The 21,602-nt window shown below is 46.0% G+C and overlaps 3 protein-coding genes across 6 annotated transcripts in view; 1 reads left to right on the top strand and 2 right to left on the bottom strand.

Annotated features, from left to right (window-relative positions):
- Positions 1 to 4,275, top strand: part of enox1 (ecto-NOX disulfide-thiol exchanger 1) — an 84,257-nt gene extending 79,982 nt beyond the window's left edge. For all 4 annotated transcript variants that reach the window (XM_070975605.1, XM_070975606.1, XM_070975607.1 and 1 more), the window contains 2 exons: positions 1,884 to 1,969; positions 2,420 to 4,275. In XM_070975605.1, coding sequence (XP_070831706.1) covers positions 1,884 to 1,969; positions 2,420 to 2,551 — 218 coding nt within the window. In that variant the 3' untranslated portion in view covers positions 2,552 to 4,275. The remainder of the gene's footprint in view (positions 1 to 1,883; positions 1,970 to 2,419) is intronic.
- Positions 4,276 to 12,818: 8,543 nt separating this feature from the next.
- Positions 12,819 to 13,963, bottom strand: LOC139340685 (trace amine-associated receptor 7f-like). The gene is made up of 2 exons (XM_070976597.1): positions 13,794 to 13,963; positions 12,819 to 13,635 (listed from the first exon to the last, which is right to left on the bottom strand). The coding sequence occupies exons 1-2, from the start codon at positions 13,961 to 13,963 to the stop codon at positions 12,819 to 12,821; spliced, it is 987 nt and encodes a 328-aa protein (XP_070832698.1).
- Positions 13,964 to 19,371: 5,408 nt separating this feature from the next.
- ttn.2 (titin, tandem duplicate 2) overlaps positions 19,372 to 21,602 on the bottom strand; it is a 201,172-nt gene continuing 198,941 nt past the window's right edge. The window contains exons 249-251 of the mRNA XM_070976040.1: positions 20,710 to 21,569; positions 20,292 to 20,585; positions 19,372 to 19,713 (exon numbers count right to left, since the gene is read on the bottom strand). Coding sequence (XP_070832141.1) covers positions 19,421 to 19,713; positions 20,292 to 20,585; positions 20,710 to 21,569 — 1,447 coding nt within the window. The 3' untranslated portion in view covers positions 19,372 to 19,420. The remainder of the gene's footprint in view (positions 19,714 to 20,291; positions 20,586 to 20,709; positions 21,570 to 21,602) is intronic.

Below are 21,602 nucleotides of genomic sequence, written 5' to 3'. Positions count from 1 at the left end.
GTGAAGCAGAATAAAACCTCCCTCCTCAGAGGACACTGACACACAAACTGCCTGAAACCCTCTTTGCCTTCCTCTGTCTCCGTCTCTCTCTGATGCGTCTCTTTCTTGTCTTCTGTCGTCCTCTCGGCTCACGGAGCCCACGCAGCAGAATTCATCTCAGCTGCTTTTGTTTCTGTGTGTCGTGTAAATCCTCGTGTTGTGCAGCACAAGCAGCAGCGCTGAGAGAAGCATCCCCTGATCTGTGTTATTTGTTCAAGCTGCTGCTTTGTCCAGAGCAGCACATTTATCTCCTTTAGCCGAGCCCAGAAAATCCAGCTATGAAGGAGCGACGAGGCCGGCTCTCTGTCTTCCTGCCTGGAATCCGCAGCCTGCAGAGCTGCTGCTGCTCATTGTGCAGAAAGCATTTTAAAGGCTCGCGTGGTCTGTTTGCACCTGCAGTCCAATGAGGCTCACCGACACGTGAGGTTATGCCACACAGTGTCTGTGCACACGGACGAGCACCACGCTGATGAGTCGATGCATGCAGGGTGTAATTTCCTCTGGGGGTGGGGGGAGATGTCCCCCTACCCTTTATAGTTTCAGGTTGATTTGACATGCGCTCACAACAACGAGCAGCGGCTGCCTGTGCCGCCCTGGACGTAACACCTGCAGACACGACTCAGGGCTGAAAGCAGGTGGCAGGCAGAGGTGGTTTTTGGGTCCAGGCTGCAGCGGCGGTGTCCTGGTCTTAAGACGAGACCCGAGCAGGCACAGCCCAGATCTTTGTCAAAGCTTGACATTTTCAGCGTGCTGGCTGTTCGCTCGACGGCTGCTGCTGTTGTTTCACGTAGGAACGGCACTTTGAACAGTCGCTCACAGATAAGAGGAGAGTGCAGCCGGCCAATGGCGGGTTTCTGTGAGCTGGGCTGCCAGCAGGTGTGTCCTTTTCCAGGACGTCCGTCCAGCGTCCCGAGCCGAGCAGCAGACTGCAGCCGGAGCCTGACTTCACGTTGAACACTGACGTTACTTTTTTCCCTTCAGTCGAGCTTCTTGGTTAGAAATTAAACTTCCTTTTTAGCAGCGCACACACACAGAGACACATGTGCGCACGCACACACACACACACGCACACACACACACACACAGTCAGCCTACAGTCCTCATCTGGTGGCAGTGTTCCATGTGAACAGGCCTGGTGGAAGGAATTGAATTAGGCCTGTCTGTAATTGCCAGCGTTTCGCCACATAAATCAAGGAAATAAATATTGGCTGTGCCAGGTCCTCCAGGGGACGCCACTCTGTTCCCTGCCCCCACACACACACACACACACACACACACACACACACACCACCACCACCCCCGCTCCCTCTGCATGACTGCCTACCTTTGCAGGACCTCTCAGAAGTAATCAGCTCAGCGGCGGTGTGTTTCTGCTCCAGCCAGCGTTTTCCCGAGCCGCTCTGCCGCTTGTTTACTGCGCAGCTCGTCAGGAGGAAGCAGCTCGGCTGAACCTCTACGGCCAGCGTCCACCGCAGTGCTCCTGCCTCGCCGTCAGCTGTCTCCTCTCTGTCGGCTTTATTAGCTTGACAAGCCCGTGTCCTTAAAGCACTCATGAACACTGATGGAAGCACTAAATCTGCTCTGTGAACAGCTTGTTGATGTTGTCAGCAGCACCTGCACCAGCAGCGAAACAGTCACACACAAAAGAATTCAAGTAATCCTTTAAAGAGTCGTTTGAGAGGCGCTGCGCTGCTCAGCGTCCATCTTTGCAGTTTTAGTCCAGGGAGGGAACGCGCTCATCGTTAGCTGTATGGTTTGAGCTCTTTGCTCTCTGCTGTCACGTCGTGTTTGTGCTGTTTGAACCGAGCGTCACGCTGTGAGTGTGTGTGTCCTCGTCTCTGCAGGCATCATCTCCACCTTCCTCCACGTCCACCCGTTTGGGGCCAACCTGGAGTATCTGTGGTCGTACATCCAGAGACTGGACTCGAAGGTAAAGACATTAAAGACACATGACCTGCTGAGGGCGGTTTACATCAGCCTGTTTGTTTCTGAGGTGAATTTTAGAATAGCAGCGATGCTAGCTCTGTTCACCACCTCAGTTTAGCATGTTAGCGTTAACTCGTTAGCTCTCAACAGTGGGAAAACAGAAAAAATACAGCAGAGCCAAGTTCAGAAGCTCCAGAGGATGTGATGAAGACGCCGGACGACAAAAGCACAGTTCAGCTCATTTTTCAGCAACATTAGCAGATTTGTGTCTCCTGGAGACGGCGGGTGATGGTGTCTGTCCCACTGGTTTCTGCTTCTGTTCTGTGTGTTTGCAGGTGTTTTCTGAAGTTGTGGAGTTCCAACGTTAACGTCTCGTTTTCTAGATTACTGTCTGATTTTGGTTCCCCTCCCTCTGCTGTCCCTGTCCCTGTCCCTGTCCCTGTCTGTCTCTCAGGTGTCGGCGGGGGAGCTGGAGCGTCTGATGGTCCGTCTTCCCTCCATGTTCAGGCAGGAGCTGAGCGGCGTTGGTGCGACTCTGGAGAAGCGGTGGAAGTTCTGTGGTTTTGACAGCCTCGGTTCAGCGTGACGCAGACAGAACGCACACACACACTGAGAACACACACTCCACAGACCTTTAACTGTGTGTGTGTGTGTGTGTGTGTGCGTTCTGGGATATACAGCAGTGTGTCGGACGCTGGCGCTCAGTCAAACTGACACTGGAAACTGGGAGAGACGATGTTCAGACTTCAGAAAGGAGGAAAACCAAAACACATTTCACTTCCTGTTGTTGGGCGGAGGTGAAACACCTGAGACGGATTCACCTGAACTTTACCTGCAGGTATTCAGCTCAGTGCACCAGGACCCACGGGCCTCACTGAGGGGGGGCCGAACCCGAGTCTCTGTGCTTTGAACTGGATCTTCTCCAGCAGCAGCCAAGTCGGCCGGAAGAGGAAGTGACAGTGACGCCGAAGTGGATCCTGAACACGAAACATTTCACACCAAACTGTTGGATTTACCAGTGAGATGGGAGCACTGGTCTCCCAGTTTGGCCTGAAACTGGACGCGTTGCCTGGTGGCGTGATGGGACCTCAGAGGGATCACGTCCTCCCTGCAGGTGACCTTTGGAAATGAAGCAAACCAAACTGAAGGAGTTTGCACACCAACTCTGATCAAACGGAAACGTTCGTCAGTCATTCAGAGTCAGAGCTGCCGACAGACGAACAACAGACCAGCACAGACACATCATCTAAACACACACAGTACCGGAAATACAAAGTGCTCAAGGTAACAGAAAGGTAGTAAAACACAGAAAGTACTGTAGTTAAAGACGAATAGAAGCAGAAAGGAGAAACCAAACAGCTGAACGTGCCCTAGATTTACCATTCAGGAGTCACATCGCCTCAGGGAACCAGAGTCTGCATGCACCAATCACAGCGTGGAGTTGCCTCGTCTTCGTCTCTCTGATGTCCAGCTCTGCAGAGTTCAGGCAGATGGGGACATTTAAAGTTAGAGTCCTCAAGATTTGTACGAGTCAGACTCGTTTTTGATACTCTTTCTGGTCTTATTCAGTGTATTTCTACTCTGTAATTATCTCTCCATGAAGTCGTCACTGCTGTTAGTGGCGGAGTCCGCCATCCCTCACAGACGAAGCCAGTGTCTGTGCTGAGTTCACTGTCTGTGCTGAGTTCACTGTCTGTACAAAGAGCAGGACGGTGGAGCGTCTGGTCCTGTGACAGGTGACGGTTTTAGAGTTGGTGTGTAAACACAGCAGGAGACGGCGGGTTTGACCTCAAGGGACCAACAAGCGTGAAGACGTGGTCATAACCTGCAGGATGAAGGGACGCTGATGATGATGATGATGATGATGATGATGATGATGATGATGATGATGATGATGATGATGATGTGAGGAATCAGTCCAAACATTCTGCTTAATTTATTTCCTTATTCTGTGTTCAGAGTGTGTTCAGTGAAACTGGCTGCGTCTCGTTCTGTCTCTAAATAAGACGAAGGACAGTCCTGCGTTCGCAGTATTAGAGTTAATCACAGGACAGACCTTTGTCCCTCTGAACGGACTGCAGAGCGAGGATGAAGAAGATGGGAATGGAGGGATGAAGAGGAGGAGGAGCAGCCGCAGATGTGTCCTGTTTAGATGTTTGCAGCTTTACATCCTCATTCGTTGTGTCTCCAGAGACCACAGAGCTGTTTGTGTCCGTCTCCAGGTGAATGAGGTGCTCTTGTGTTGCACGAGACTCATTGTTTGTTTTTCTTATTTAAATAAAGTTGTTACATTCAGTGTGTTCGCTTGATTAATGTTTTGACTGAATCGTCCTTGTTGGAGTTTTCTCACCCTGAGGACGACCGTCTGCGGCTGAAGCGCTCTCAGTGTCAGACGGAGAAGACGTGCTGCAGTGAGCTGCTGTTCTCTCGTTTCTCTGTTCGTAGTTCTGCTGAGTTCCTGCAGTACTTTTACTCCAGTGTGAGTCTGCTGTGTCCACCTCTGGACGCCAGTCAAACATCAGCGCCTCCACCTCAGCTCTGGTGAATCCAGCTCACAGGCTGATGTAACACAGGCGTAACACACACATCTCGATAATGGCCTCGTGTGTGTGTGTGTGTGTGTGTGTGTGTGTGTGTGTGTGTGTGTGTGTGTGTTTGAGTGAGTGTGTGATATCTAAATGAAAATCTAGGCCAGAGCTTTGCGCTGTCGAACAGTCTCTGATGAACCTTCAGGCTGAATCGTTTTTCTCTCGCTGCTCTCTGATTTGTTTCAGTCATAGAGGAATCAGTGACTCAGTGAAGTTCATGTGAAGGAGTCAGTGTTGTTGTTGTTGTTGTTGTTGTTGTTGTTGTTGTTGTTGTTGTGTTGTCTTCGTGTGCTGCTGCAGGCCGGCGCCCCCTCCCACCCTGTAGCTCCTCATAATGTGTTGAGGCTGAATGCAAAGCACATTTTACAGCGTGTCCAAAGCTGATGGAAAGATGTCAGCAGGTTCAAACTAAGGCCACGATGTTTGTTTCACCCTGATCAAAATAATGTTCTTATCATGAAGTACAGACACACGCTCGGTGTCCGCTGTAGGACAGACAGCGGACGTCCCAGCTCGTCCAGGATTAAGCTCCAGAAACAGATTTCTGCATATGAAGGCAAACAGAAGACGTCTGAGCATCGATATCGGTTATCCAGACATCTGCTGGCTCCACCATGACCCCCGAAACACTGACCGCTGCCCCAGAGGTTAAACTCGTTGAACTGCCACCGATGGGTTCTGGGATTGACCCCGTCTCCAGCTGGGTGGCCCAGTTCCCAGCAGATATCTGTGAAACACTCAAATGTTCCAGTTTTCAACATTCATCACTAACCTGCAGCAGTTTGTCAGCGCAGTTAGAATGATTGAATGAATGATTTGACGTGTTTTCAGACGTTCATCTTAATCTGTCAGTGTTAACTGACCTCATGAAATAACATGAACGACGCTCCACGTGTCTGAATCCAACACTGACTTGTCTGCGTGTGTCTTTCCAAATTCATGGTAATGATTTTGTCCATTTGAACTGCCGTCCTCTGATTATGAGACGCTGTCTTTGTAATTGCTCCTGCCATCGTTTTTAAGACGCTGGCACATCAATTTAAAAACATTAACACAGTCAGTTTCATCATTTCTTCTGTTTAACCTTTAGACATTGATTAGCAGCATCACTTCCAAACACCATTTGTTGATTAACATACTGATTTCATAGAGTTGTTTCGTGGGCTGCTGTCAGCAGTAATGAGTAGAACGCGTCTCATTAGTTTCATTATTAAATCACAGTCGGGGACATTTTGTCCGAGCGTTAACTGCTCAGTGCTGCTGCTTGTCCTCAAGTTTAAGCAGCGGGCTGAAAGATTTCACACGGCTGCGTCTGTTTGCGACGCAGCCGACAGAGGAGCAACACCAATTGCACAATCTGGGGCAGCGCTGCCTCTCCCGAACAGGGAAGACGCTAAAAAGCAGAGGAGCAGAGAAAGGCTCGCTGCAGTATTTATGTCTCTGTTAGGTTTACTGTGTCAACAGCAGGCTGTCTCTCTCTCTTTGGGCCTCAGTGCTCATGTCACAATTTGTACACAACAGCTGGCAGCAGCTTCATTCCCCACGTTTCTCCGGCAGCATCACACCGCTCTGCACAGGAAGTGTGTGAGATGCTAGAAAAAGCTGGTGGCACCTTTAGTTTCTCTCATTCTGGTATAATTTCAACATTTTTATGCTGAGCTTTGTTTGAGCTCAGACTTGTTTTTAAGCGTTACGTGGAGCGGCACGATTTGGAAAGAGGGTGAAGGAAACATCTGCTCCAGCAGGGTTCTCCTCCTGACCAAATGTGCAGAACGCAGGATTATCATCACTGAACCCTCTTCAGACAGAAGCGAATTCAAACCATCCTGGAAGCACCTCGCTCCAGACTTCGTCATCTGATTAGTGGAATTTTCTGAGCCACATGACAGAAGATCAATCTCAAAAACATCCACATAAAGTCCAGCTGGGAAGACCTTTCCCAAAACTACCACATGGACAAACAGTTTACATGAAGGAAACAGACGATCCTCGACAGGCTGCCAGAGTCCAGCAGCAGCACCTCTGCCAACCGCAGCACTCTACGAAGGTTTGTGCTTCTAGAATGGGCCTTCAGCCATCTGAAGACCCATGATGAGGAGGACCATCATACTGGACTTCAAGTGATCCCCAGTGATGATGATGACCTCCTAACATCAGCTGACGACACCTTTGAATGGGAGGTGATTTGGCGAGTGGGATGCACAATGAAATGTGAGTTCTAGTCCCTTCATGCAACATGAACATAGAACATACTGTATTTACAAATGTTGAGAAAGCCTCCCAGAAAAGGTAAGAGGTTCAGAGAGGGGATGCATGTGGTCTCTCACTGTGCTGTGTTTAAATGTCAGGAGGCTGCTGATGTTGATGCAGACGTCCCAGCTGAGACGTGTGCAGCAGGTGTCGGACTGTGGAATCCACTGCACTCGTTTTATTGTGAAGGACGCCTGACCTGGAAAAGGAACAAAGGCCAGTTTACCCAGATTAAGTCTCCATTCCAGCAGCGTGTTCTCGAGATGAAAGTCGACGCCTTGTACAACACATCAGAGCGTAATAATGCCACAAAACAAAAACAAACAATGCACCAAGAGCAGGATTAGGAAGCCCAATTTTGTTTTATTTTAATCTGTTTCCTGCACCACTCGTTCTTCTTCACATCCTCTTTTGCTTTTCCTCCTCAGTGTCTGTGCTCTATCTCTTTCTCACAGTCCCTCCTCTTCCATTTATCTCCCCCGTCCTCCCTCCCTCCCTCTCTCTGTGCTTCTATTGTTCTTGTGTCTGAAAGAAACATCAAATACAAACAGAAATTACAGAGGAGGATGTAGCCGTCAGCCCTGGATGATGATTCCTCTGGGCAGTAATTACTTCCCCGTCCTCTCTGCAGGATGAACACGCTGATGGAATATTATGTTCTGGACTCAGATAGCAAAAGTTTTTCCTGCAAAATTTAACTGATAGGAGACAAGAGGAAGTGCATAAAATATCACAATTAGTCATTCACAGACGCTTTCATCCAAAGTGACGTGCATATGAATTCACACCCACTGGGGGCAGTTTTGGGGTTCAATATCTTGCCCAAGGATACATCAGCATGTGGACTGCTGAGGCCAGGAATCGAACCACCGACCTCCTGAGCCACAGCCAAAATATGATGATGTGTTCACAGTGAATGGGGTTCTATTTCCTTTCTTCTTTCCTTTACCCTGTCCTAAACACTTTGTGTCTCAATGAAAAACAGCCCAATGACAGCGTCAGGTGGTGAAGGGGTATTGACAGACGTCGTTGTGATGTCCTGAGGTCTCAAACGCACCATTTGTCATCTGCGCGCGCAACAGGTTCTTTAAAAAACACTCTGACCGTAGCTGGACGCTAACTGAACCTGGAGACCACCGAAGCACCGCTCACAGGAGGAAAGACCAGCGCTGTTTGAGAATGGAGCTGCTAACGTGCTAACATGCTAACGGGGCTGCCGAATGCTATCTAGTGAACAGGCTGCCAGGTAAGCTAACTAAAGTTCTAGATACTTGCTTCGTTTTCTCATTTTTTTTAGGATGAATGCAGATAATGAGCACTGACTCATCTATAAAATCTGGAAACATGCTGATAGAAATCACTTCATTGAGTCTTAGCATAATGTGAAAAGATGGACAAATGAAGATGAGCAGTATTTTAGTGGATCGGCAGCAAACGGCTGGCTGTGCTAATGCTAATGCTAATGCTAGCGCTAGCTGAGCAGGAAGGGCAGCGTTCTGGCGCCATTAGCAGCCCCCCTCCCCTCCACTGTCCTTCGAGCACGTTGGTTTCCTCCTGTGGTCTTCACTGGCTTTTGTCTGGTTTTGCTTTCATGGACACTAAATATTAAAAATGCACGACAAAAGTAAGACTAAACCTTTAACTATCTAAAACTACTCTGAATTTTCATTAGTTTCTGTTGACAAAAATCAGATGAATAACGTCTCTTGTCCTAATATAGATTTTCATCTAAAGATTAAAAATCAAAAGTAGGCATCAAAATTAACTGTGCAGATATAACAAACAAGTTCTGACTTTTTTATGTATAAATCTTTTAAAGTGTGAGTCTGTGAAGTTTCCAAGAACAATAAAGATGTCTGACTGTCTGTGACCTCAGACAGTTATAGTGTGGACTGCGGCCTCGTTATGGATTTATAAGAGATGAACATGCTGGACTCTGAGCGGGACGTTTTGTCCTGTGAGATGTTTCCATGCATCATTTTAAAACCATCCCCTTTTCAAAGAACAATGAAAAAGCTCAAGCTCAGCTCAACAGCCAACTTGCCCCCTGGCCAAATAAATAAATGAATAAATGAATTGCTCTACATCCTGGTGTGTGTGTGTGTGTGTGTGTGTGTGTGTGTGTGTGTGTGTGTGTGTGTGTGTGTGTGTGTCTGTTTGTTCGTGTGTGTGTGTGTGTGTGTCTGTGTGTGTGTGTGTGTGTGTGTGTGTCTGTTTGTTCGTGTGTGTGTGTGTGTGTGTGTGTGTGTCTGTGTGTGTGTGTCTGTTTGTTCGTGTGTGTGTGTGTGTGTGTGTGTGTGTGTGTGTGTGTGTGTGTGCTGGTCTATAAATAAGCGCAGTCTGAGGCAGCAGTGTGTGAGCAGGCAGAGGGAGCAGCCGTCATTAGCTGTGCCGCGTCTCTAATGAAGCCTGTTGACAGCGGCTGTAATTAGCCACGGCTCTTTGTGTCCTCTTTGTCGACTGCAGTGTCGAGACGCTCCTTCATGTCCCCCGCCACTGTCACATCTCATCACGGCCGCCAGCTTGTCATTGCACCTGGCAGCCATTACTGTGAAACACTACGTAGGCTATTGTGATGCTGCTGCTGTGTTTAACTGTAAATGACAGCATCTAACGTGCGTCCAGAACACGTCGCAGTGAGTGATGGAGATGCTGGGACTTTAAGTGAAGCAAGTACTCCTGTACTGTTCCTGGTGTTGTTCACGAGTATTACGGGTACTTAGTCTAATATTCACTGTGCTTTCAGTTCTGGTTTGGTCTCCACCAACTCCTGAGAAGAATGTCTGAGCCCATATTGATCATCAGTGGTGGAGGAGGTACTCATCAATTAAGTAAAGGTAGCAATGGCACAGTATCACTAATAATTAAATAATGATAATTAAAACAATATTTTTTTAATGTACAGCACCCACTTGTTGCATGTGATTCCTTCCTTTGAGCTGCAACTCCTGTATAAAAGGTGCTGTACACACACAGTTTATTACTATTATATTATAGTCACAGCGCATTTATGTGTAAAGATGGAGCTATTTTGATTTATATACAGCAGAGTGGCTGGGATCAATAACCTTATCTTAAGCTGTATTGATAATAAGACAACATCATTTGTTTGTTGATCATATTTCATATTATTGACGCACATCTGCAGAGTAACGAGCAGCTGACGTTATGAAATAAAGTACAGCCACAGTATTTGCAGTGGAGCAGCAGCGTGAAGTGGCATGAAATGGAAATACTGAAGTAAAGTTTGAGTCCATCTGAATTTCTCCACTGTTGATCAGACGTTTAAAGACGTGTTCAAACAGAAAGCAAAGATCCTCACATTCACACCATTTGACTGTGAGCAGTCAGTGTGCGACTGTTTGTACGCTAGCTGTGAGCGAGCTAGCAGTGAGCGAGCTAGCAGTGTGTTCAGCTCAGCCAATGACTGAAGCTCCTGGTCTGTCCTGCGTCTGTCTCCTTCTCCTCTCGTCTCTGTATGTTCATAAAGCAGATTGATTCGAGTCAAGCTGGAATCCGCCTTCAGCTGCATCTTTCCATTGACTTTGTGTGCGATTCACTTCATGCTGTCTGAACACAGTAAGAAGTACTGAAGAGCCAACTCAGGAGAGGAGAAGTCCTGTGCTGATGGTGAAGAGTGGACCTTTTTCCAAGCAACGTTTGGACTCGTCAGAACAGGAAAAGCACAGGTGGATTTGCTAACGTTAAAAAGTGCGTTCCATGTCGCTGCCTCGCTGTCACGGCTGGGACACTATCACCAACAAAATGTCTGCTGGGGAAAAGTCTGTAAGACACATTCATCCAGAAACGTCCTGCTGCTGACAGTGAAGTGGAAAACCAGGCAGACACTGTGGGGACAAAGCCCAGTTTTAACCCTGAATTAGGCGCCCTCGACTAATTTTAGAACCGGCTGACTTTATGCCAGATCACTTGACATGAAGCTCGGGGGAGGGTGTCCATGTGATTAATTGAATGATTTGACTGTGGGACCACTGACTGGATGTCGGGCAGGTTCCAGTGAGATGAAAAGGCCTGAAAAGCTCCAGAGACCCAGCAGTGATGTTTCTTTATGTGTACAAGCACTAAATGTGGTGGTTCATCATCCCGTGGACTGTTAACAGGACGATGGTTGGTCATGTCACTCTGACGGCTCTAGGACTCACATTAAAGGACAGTGGTCTTCTTCTAAAGGTGCTCATACAACAATAGTTAATATAAAGTTTTAGTTATGAGTAACTGATGAACACGATTTTAAGTCAACTTAATGCATTAATACTGCAGAGGTGTACTGTATTAAGTATTTTAATACTACCCTTATAGCATGGTAACTCTTTTAATAATTTCCCATGATGCTTTGCCTCTGTCCTGTCCCTCACTAATGAACAGAGGTCTGTTATGGTGACTGGCTCAGTGGTGACGTCACGTTCATGAACAGCATCTTCACAGAACAGCACCATGCTAAGCAACGGTTGCTTGGCAACCTCCACCCGGTCAGTGTTTGAAGTGCAGCGGTCCACCTGGACGTGGAGTCACATGACTCGCCGACCTGCTGCCTGACAAACAGCACCTGTCCACTGCAGACTCTGAACCTGGAGCTCGTCCATGTCCGGAACGTCCAGAGCCAGAGACAAGGTGTCGGCCCGTCCTCTCAATGACTTCATTTAAAAAGAAGCAGAATTTATGTATTCATTTATTTATTTTCCTGATTTAATCTCAAACTATCAAGAACAGCCAAAAAACATCTTTTGTTTTTCTGTTGTGAGAACTTCTGGTTTTCCTTCAACGTACACAAGTTCAGAAAGTGACTCAAACAAGAACGTTGTCTCCTCTCGATCTAGTTTACTCTTTAAAATTAGACATCAGACACATGGTGCATCTCGTCTTCGGCAGGATACTGTCTGAACTCCCAGCCTCAGTGAGTGAGAAAGACAAGGATTTAATTCAGGAAACGTTCAGAACAGGCTGCTCAGGTTTGTTCCTGCTCGTCAGCAGAGAACAGAAATAAGTCGCGCTGCCTTTGGTGTGTGGAGGACAGTGTGAAGGAGACCAGGACGACCTCCATCGACGCCTTCCTGTTCTGTTCTCTGGTCCGAGGCAGCAGTTTTACACTATGGTGACACTGACGCCTTCAGGCCATCTGAGCACGCTGCAAGCTTTCGATGCATCGGCACCGCTTGATGAGAAACTTCAGTGGAGTTTGAGAAACCAGACCTGGACGCGAGTCCTGTCTTTCTTCTCTCGTCCTTGTTCCTTTTCATTTGCTGCCATCTTCCTTTTGAATTCCTCTCCCTGTGCCATCATGTTCCTCCTCATCGAATCACCCCGTCTGAAACACTTTGTCATGTAACAGTGTTTTCACAGTGTGGTAAAGGATCTGAATACCTCCTCCACTGCCGTACTGCTTTATCTTTACCTTTCCTGCCGGCTCTGTTCTTTTAGTCCAAGGCAGCGGTTTTACTCAGGGGTTACGCTGACACCTTGAGGCCGTACGTACAAACTACACTGATTTTTTTCTGCCTTCATGTCAGTGAGGTGCAGCAGGCGTAATGAGGATGTGTGGCCTAATGCAAATGACTGGCAGGACATGGAGCCATAATCAAGAATAACTCAGATATTTAGTTCATTTCGTTTATGTTGCGTCACAGTTTTTGCATCACAATCAGAGTTTTAAGGGTTCAGAGTTTTAACAGTTTCTTCCATGTGTTCCTGTCATTTTGCTGTTTGTGGTTGTGTCACTTTCTCAAAGCAGGGCCTCTAGTTTGAAACGTTGCATCAGAACAAGCAAAAATATTGCGTGCATAAATTCACAATTACATAGAAGTGAAGTCACCATGGAAGCAGCCACAAAGAGGAAGAAAACAGAGAGGAAGAAAAGACGCATGAAAACATGTAATCATAGATGTACTGAAACAGGAGGGGCACATTTTCACCTTTTTATTTATTTCTGAATCTATTTGTGAATTTGCTCACATCCACAGGTGAAGGTGTTTGTCCATAGAGCAGATTGCATTTCAGTCACTCTTGACTGTGTCTCCTCAGGCTCATCTCACGGGAGCCAGGCTGCAGTATCTGAAGAGAGACAATGACTCTGATAGCTTTTCTAAACCAGCTGTAGAAAAGGGCATAGATCATAGGGTTCAGACAGGGGTTTATGCACAAAATTATGAAAGAGATTTGAAATGAGTCGGTGGTATCTTGTAGAAGAGTGGCGCAGTGATATGGGAAGAAACACATTAGGAACACAGCTACAACAGTTCCAAGAGCCTTGGCTGCTTTCAGCTCAGATTTCTTGGTTTTCACTGTAACTGAAAGTGAGACGACTGCAGTCTGAGAGTGCATGGCGAGAGCCTGAGACACCACCACCAGAAACACTCTCGTATACAGAAAGATGATGGCAGTAATGGGAACAATAAATGTCACAGTAAAGTCAACTATTCCTGGAGTGTTGTCAATGACCAGCAGACAAATTCCAGAGCAGGAATTTAACTTGCCTGGTTGAGCCAGATCATCTTTGGTCAAGAGACTGTTGTAGACAAAAGAATAGAGCCAGCACAGACAAACACAGGCTTGAACTCTTTTCGTAGTGATTCTGCTGGCGTAGAGCAAAGGGTAACAGATAGCCACATAGCGATCGATTGATATGAGCACTATGTTTGCTATTGAGGCAAAGCTAATGGACAAGCTTAGAGAATTGAGCAGAACACACATGATGTCACCCAGAAACCAGCAGTTTCTGGATCGAAAGATTTCGGACGGTAGCACCACAAGCCCCAAGAGGAAGTCTGTGACCGCCAGAGAGAGGAGGAGGAGGTTGGTGGGAGTGTGCAGCTGCCTGCAGGGAGAGAAGAGCATCATTAAAGATGATACCATTCAGTCATGCCAGACGACATGCCGTACCTGTGGCACATCTTGAGCATTAATGTGTAGAAACATTTGCAGCCAATCACAATAACAATTTGTATGAGAATATGCTGAGCAGGTCGTCTGTGCCTGAAGTGTGAGATTGAGATGATGACGAGTAGGTTGAGAACCACAGTGACTAAACTGATGATGAACAACGAGTACGCAAGCGCAGTTTCTAACGGACGAGGCTTCGGCTTCTGGCAGGAGGTGTTGAGGAGTTCTGGAAAGCAGAGCTCTGCTCCGTCCTGAGCCTCCATTAGCAGTCTCTGCTGATGTCCCCCCGCTTTTAAGCTGATTGGAGGACATCCTCCTCCATCACTTGCTCTCCTCTTCTCTCATGATGTCATCACAGGTTGCCCTCCAGCTCCTCCTGTGTTTGTTGTTGAAGCTCGTTGTTGTGCATGTAAAGCAGAGACAGATGTAAACCTTTTGGCAGGTGTTTTATTCCCTTGGCAGCTCAAAGGAAAAAATCTGATCTAGAACCAAATCACGACTGTTCATGTTGCCCTCAGGATGAACTGTAAATACTTTGGTGATCCTTTCGTGACTTTTCATTTCGTGCCATAATCAGGTCAACATTTTGTTCATTTTTGACATTCCCATCAGCCTCAGCTGTGCTTTGTGTTCAGGGCTAATTAGCAAATGTTAGCATGCCAACACACATTACAAACCTTGGTGAACATGATGGACATACAGACAGGGGACATATTAAAGGATAAATCAAGCGTCTTCAGCACACCTTTCCTATGTGTTCCTGTCACTAAATCATTTGTCAGAACTGGAGTTTGTTTCCATCCATGTTTATTATTGACACATGAATGTGTCTGAAAAAACAACAATGGTGGACTACTGGTAATGTTTGGTTAGCACTGCTGGGCCGTGTGCCAGAAAGGAACTTACTATAAATAATCAGCTGCTATAGTTTGTGTTTTTACCAGTGCCAAAGGAAAGAATGCACTACTCTGAATACTCCTTGTTTGGTATTTGATGTACCATTAATGCAGACTTTATTGGCACCTGCTGACCCGGCATGCTTGTTTCAGCATTTGGATTCATATTTGTGGACCGTGGCTGTGGAGATGTTTTGTAATAAGAAGGTCATGTGGAGAGAATTTTATTGTATTTTATTTATTTTTTATTTTCTTGAACTGGAGGGGGAAATATGGCACGTGTTGGGCTGCCATGTGCTTCTGGAACAACATTGTTATCCTGGAAGAGACTGTTTTTGTCACAGGATAAAGGCGATCACTCAGAGCTTTGTATGGTTTTGCAGTGACCCTTCCCTCTAAAGGGACAGATGGACCCAAACCATGCCTGCAACATAACAGAGCTCCTGGATCCCCTCTCTGCAGGGGTCAAGAGAAGAAGAAGGAGACTTTATTGATCACGCCACACAACTACAGGCATTACATGCACACGCCATGCTTCTGTGAAATTAATTCCTCCACGTTTGACCCATCCTGGCAGTCCTTCCTCCGCGGCAGACCAGGAGCTGTGAGCCGCCAGCCGACAGGGACACCCAGTTCCTTCCTGTCACCATTGGTCAGGTGGTGATCTTCCTGCATGTTTTCAGTGGGGGTTATTTAAGGAGGATACCCCAGGTGAACACGCGGAGAACATGCAAACACACAGAAAAGCCCCTTCCCTCGAGCAGCAGGCACCGAGGGCATGGTGGAGGACACGTCACCAGCGCCCCAGGTGGGAATCGAACCCGGGACCTTCTAGCTGTGAGGCGACAGTGTTACCACTGTTTCACCGTGCCACCAAAATAAAAACAAAACAAAACAAAACGTATTCCTTCGAGCCATCAAGCATTCAGGCTGGACTGTTCTCTTGATGTATGTCAAACATGCACTCGTCCAACTGTTGTAAATATGATGAAGGGTGACTCATCTTTGCAGACCAGTGTGATTTGTGTGATTTATTTTTTTACCACTGAACTCTCAAACGTGCATGCACCTAATGAGGATATGTGCGCTGCAGTCCTGCTATAATATCCGTCTCTATCTAACTGCTATGCAGACTTCAGCAGACTTCAGTCAGAAGAACCAAGTGGGCCTGCTCAGCCCTCTGAATCCCACCGGGCATGGCTGGACCGCTGCTCCTGAGTCCACCAGAAGCACTGCCGCTTCACTCTGCTGCGTGGATATGAGTCTGTTTCTGACAGAAGACACGTCAGTCTGCACAGAGCAAATCGAGCCAGGCAGGAAGTCAGATACAGGAAAGACACATCAAATAGTGAACACACACACATACACACACACACACACACACACACACACACACACACACACACACACACACACACTAGTGGTTGTCTTCTTCTGTGAATTTTTTCTGATTTGCTAACTTTCTAAAGTTACCTAATTTGACCAGTTGACAAGGAGCCATGAGGTGTGCATGCACTGACTGTCACTTCATTGATTTATTGATAACTCCACCTCAGAGTGTGGCCAGCTGCCTTGAAGTCATGCCCTGAACGAGCGATCACTCTGCCTCATGTTCCTACACACACACACACGCACGCACACGCACGCACACACACACGCACACACACGCACGCACGCACGCACGCACGCACGCACGCACGCACGCACGCACACACGCACAGGGTGTGTGGTGTGTGTGAGTGTTTGTGGGTTGTGTGAAGGCCCCCCTTCTATGCTCATATTTCACTGAACATGTTTTCTCAGTGGGGCCTCGTTTCTAAGCCACAGTGGCACAGAGAACAGAATAAGAGAACATGAAGTGAAATGATAATGAATGTCTACAGCAGACTCAAACCCACACTGCAGCCTGAACGCAGCACAGCCGTGTCCAGTACAATCTCCGAGTTAAACATACCTCAAAACACGATTACATGTTACTGCTTATTTGCACCATGCACTGCACCTGTGTGGAAGAATCAGCATTTGTTGTTTAACCACTAATTTATTCAGGTTTTTCCTGTAATTTGTAACCATCTGTACCTGCCTAGCTCCACCTGATTAGCATTTTCATTGTGAGCATGTTGGTGCACTGACAATAGAGTTGAGCTCGAATCCCTGCTGTGTCTACGTGCAGCCTGACAGAGCTGCTAGTTTGTCTGTAGATTGCTGTTATGAGACAGACGCCTGTCATTAATCTATAATCAACCTCCATTCTTTCCCCTCTGCTGCTGCCATTCCAGTGAACTCGTCTCATGGTGTCTGCTATTAATACTACATTAATGAAAGATGTTCAACAAAACATATTCTTCTGTCTTTATACTTTCTGCCTACAGTTTTCTGTGGTGGTGGTTGTTGTTGTTGTTGTTGTTGTTGTTGTTGTTTTTTCACACCAAGTGAAAACCTGCAATACACCTGATTCTGATTCTGATACAGTTTTGGGCCTTAGAGTTATGAGAGTCAATGATTCTGCACGTCACCTCTAAAGGTCATGATAGACACCATCTCAACAAATATCACACTGCACTAATGATTGCATCACATGTTGTGGTGGCTGCATCATGTTTATATTAAAACGTGTTTTTCTTAACACCTCTGATTGCAGCAATACCTCAGAGGTAGAGATGTCATCATGCGACATTAAGCCATGGAGGTGTGAACTGACTTCCTGTCCAGAGAGGTTAAGCACACTGCCACCAGGGGGAACTTACAGTATGGGCCACACTCGGAGGCAAGTCAAATCTCATGGGCATCAGCTGTGTTTGTTGTCTCTGTTTCTGTATTGTGGCTTATGTTTTTCCATACAAACACTGATCAATGGCAAAAATAAGTTTTGCACTTTATTATAGTTCTGCCACCGGTTTTCTCATTTGAAGAAGAGAGTAAATTCTGACTGAAGAACTTGATCACCCATCACATGTGTCTAACCAGAATTGCAAAAAGCAGTAATATATATATGTCTAGAATAGACAATCAGGGGTAGATATGAAAGCACTAACAGCATGAGAAACCACAATAGTGAGACATTATACGCAGAATAAGCAAAGAGTTGGGGCTATGATAAAATGAGTCAATAATAACGTTTGAATATTCCTCCTAAATAAACACACTGGTTCAAACCATTTCAATATCTATTTTTGCACATGACATCCAGGGAAAACCAACATGAGACAAACTACTTGTATATAATTTCAACTTAAACATCTTTGAAAAGCTCTCTATGCCTACATGATGCAAAAGACAAAAAAATAAGGTCCCATACGTTGTTGTTGAATGATGTGCTTGTTTCAACTTGAACAACATTTCATGTCAGTTAGTGTGACTGTTTGTGTGTAGTTGTGCCAGTCCGCAAGATTTTACTGTCCCAGCAAACCAGAGGAATTCCAGTTACATATTGTCTGATTTGGGAACCAATTGTCCTATGTGTTTGTCTCCAAGTGACTGATTGGAGTGTCTGTTTCATTTACTGTTTCCATAATGTCGCATGACTGAAGATAAGCAAAATATGTTTTATGTGATACTCAGATTAAAGCTCAATGGAATATACTGTTATAAAACATGGACATGTGAGCTTGAATATCAAGTTTATCATTAGCAAAAGCAAAAGGAAAACACGCGTTACACTTTCAACTTCTTGTGATCTTCCAATTAAAACAGAAACACAAAAAAGAAATGACACAAATAACCACAGCAGAGACATCTTCTAGTGCTGATAATCATGCTTTATTAAATCAATAACTGGAGAAAAACTCAAGGAGGCTGCAAAAATAATCAAGACTAACAGCTCTAATTTCAATCAAACCAAAGTGCTGAGCAACACGCCAGACCGTGCTTCTCTCCATCCTTGAATGCAGCGGTGATTTTCGGCTGCAGTATTTCTGCTCGGCGGCGCCCAGCTTGACTGACAGTGAACTTCTAAAAACTAACACAAAAACACACTGCAGACCTCCAAGAGACAGCTCTGCCTCTGCAAACAAGCACAGGATGGACTCTCATTTATTGTGACTGGCCAGGTCGATGGTCGGACTAAAGAGTCACGTGAGTGGTCATTTGCCAGAAGCAGAGCACAAAACAAAAAAGAAACACTAGTGCTCAGGGAGTGCAGGCCGCTCGCACTGTGAGCATGTCATCAAAATGGCGGTATGACATAATCAGTCAGAGCGTGAGGTCCAGTCATCCTGCTTACATGAGGGTAAATGCAAACAGCACTCAGGATCTCACGCTCTTGTTCCAATGTAACAGCACCACGTTCAGTCTCCGGCAGTGCGTTCATAGTTCTGTCTTTGATTGAGTTAACGTCAACAGGGAGCCTCTCTACCTGTTGAGGCAATCTTAAGACTTCAACGTATCGTTGAGGCACAGAGTTTAGTTTCTCAGTTTAACAGGGTATTCGTTCCTGGTGCAACTTTCTCCTGTTAAACCACATTTAGTTTCATTTTGTTTCAGTTAATACTATTGTCATAAATAACAATGCATACATTTCCCATAACCGTTAAATTCGGCTATATACATTATGTACATGTCACAGAAAAATGGATCAAAAATCCTAAGTCATAGTTATCCAATATGGCACATTTTATAACAACTTTAGACTTTAGTCTAGTTTGGCATAAATTAATGTCAAGATTGGTACAAAAATAGTTCATATTTACAAGAACAGAAATCCAGATCTTTATCAAGTAGATTTTTTTGTTCAATTAATAAATAAAAAGGCATGGAAGTAAGGAAAAGGGGAAGACTGGAAAATAAGTTGGGTCTTTTTTTTTTTTTAGTTTTTTTTCTTTGCTTTTATGCTGATCGTATGCTAATGTGAACAGTCGCTGTGTCGGATCCAAGCTCATTGGATAGTTTGAGGGTGTAGGTTCCAGCATCTTCCTCCTTCACCCCTGTGATGATGAGGGTGGTCAGGTCCTCTGTGGTCTCGATGTGGAACCGTCCACCTGGAGTCACCTCGATGGTTTTGCCCCTGCGGGACCACTCAATGTGTTTGGCATCACCCGAGAAGGCACAGGCGACTGTCAGGATTTTACCCGGCTCAATGCTGATGTCCTCTGGCAGAGCCTCGATCCTGGGAGCAGAACCTAGAAACCACAATACATGTACATTAGTGCTCTCAAAGTTTAATTACAATGTTAGTGGCACAATAGAAAGTGGGGAATGCAGAATGAAATAATAGATTTTTAAATTCAGATACAAAGAAAAAGGCTTACTTTTTGGTCATTTTGCCTTAGGTTCAGTGTGCAAGTCTAATGTCTGTGAAGAGCTGGGGGAATATACCTGATACCTATCTATGCATTATGCATTTCCTTTGAGTGTTGAGGGAAGTGGGACTACATCTGTGCCAAGCTCTGCATAAAGGTCCCAGTCACATGCACAGAAGAAGATAGTGGTTGCCTTTGTTGAAGATGTTTATAGTTGGATCATTCGTTGGTTACGATGATTTTAGTTTGAGTCACTAAATGATCTTAGTTTAGGGTTAGGGTCAAATTGTAAGCTTGACAATCTTACAGTTTGAAGCTATTAATTTCCAAACACCTGCCATTCTATTGCATATGAATATTAGAGTGGAAGTGACGAAGCTAAAGCAGAGCTACACTTAAAATGACGCAAACTCCTTGGACCCATTGTTAAACTGATTTCATTACTGATAGTGTCTTACCAATTGCTCTGAAAGAGGATCCCTCCATGTGGGACGCCATCTCTGTGAGACTGCTGGAGCTCATGGCATATGTCTCAGATGTCACAGAGGACATGCTGGACATGGACATGGTCTCAAACTTCATCTCAGCTGCCATGCTGCTGAATGAGCTGGACTCCATCATGGATGACATCATTGCCTGCTGGGCGGAGGAAGAGAAGGAGGACGACTCCTCCATCGTGTGCATTTCTTTCTTCATCATCATGGATGAGCTCATGGATGATGATGACTCCTTGTGACTCATCATCATTGATCCTGACCCTAAGGGTAGAGATGGAAATGGTAAATTCATACATTTTTAGAGAGATTAAAAGTCAAGGCCAGAAATTTCTTTTCATTGAATTCAGTTTGACCAAATCTACTTGAGACAGGTGTTCACCTTTAAGTGCCAGTTGCTGCTCACGGTAGGCTGTGATCTTCATGCGTATGGACTGGAACACCTGTCCAGTGAAGGAGAAGGAGGATTTGGATACTCCTCCCTCTGATGTCATCTCACAGGTGTACTCTCCCTGATCACTGTCTGCCAAATCATGGATTAGAAGGCTGCAGGAGCCCTCAGAGTAGTGCATCTCAAAGTGGCTGCTCTGCGATAGCTTCCTCCCATTGACATACCACATCACCTCCCTGACACTGCTCTCACAGACACAGTACATCCTCACGGAGCCTTCACAGGCCTCAGCTGTTAGCTGACTTAGGACCTTGGGAGGTTTTGGCGTTGGAGACTTGACGGTGGTTGGAGACATAACCCTCTTGGGGGACATGATGGGAGGAGGCGACTTCATCCTAGGAGGTGATTTAATTCCCTCGGGCTCAGGGGACTTCAAGGCCCTTGGTGATTTGATGCCTGAAGGTTCTGGGGACTTGATACCTTTCGGAGTTTTGATTCCAGCAGGTTCTGGGGACTTCACTCCTTTCGGTGTCTTGACTCCTATAGGTTCTGGAGATTTAACACCCCGAGGTGATTTTACTTCCTCAGGTTCAGGTGTTTTCACTCCCTCAGGAGATTTGATTGGTGGTGGTGACTTGAGTCGTGGCTCAGGAGATTTTATACCCCGTGGTGACTTAACTCCTTCAGGTTCAGGAGATTTGATACCAGGAACTGGTGATTTTAAGCTGGATGCTGGAGAGGGTGCAGTTGGCTCAGGAGACTTGAGGCTCCTAGGAGATTTAATTCCCTCTGGTTCAGGAGACTTCACACTTGGTGTTGGTGACTTCACACTTGGTGTTGGTGATTTCACACTTGGTGCTGGTGACTTAACACTTGGAGCTGGT

This window comes from Chaetodon trifascialis, chromosome 12, assembly GCF_039877785.1.
Source record: "Chaetodon trifascialis isolate fChaTrf1 chromosome 12, fChaTrf1.hap1, whole genome shotgun sequence".
NCBI classification, from domain to species: domain Eukaryota; kingdom Metazoa; phylum Chordata; class Actinopteri; order Chaetodontiformes; family Chaetodontidae; genus Chaetodon; species Chaetodon trifascialis.
This window is presented reverse-complemented; position numbering and strand designations above follow the sequence as displayed.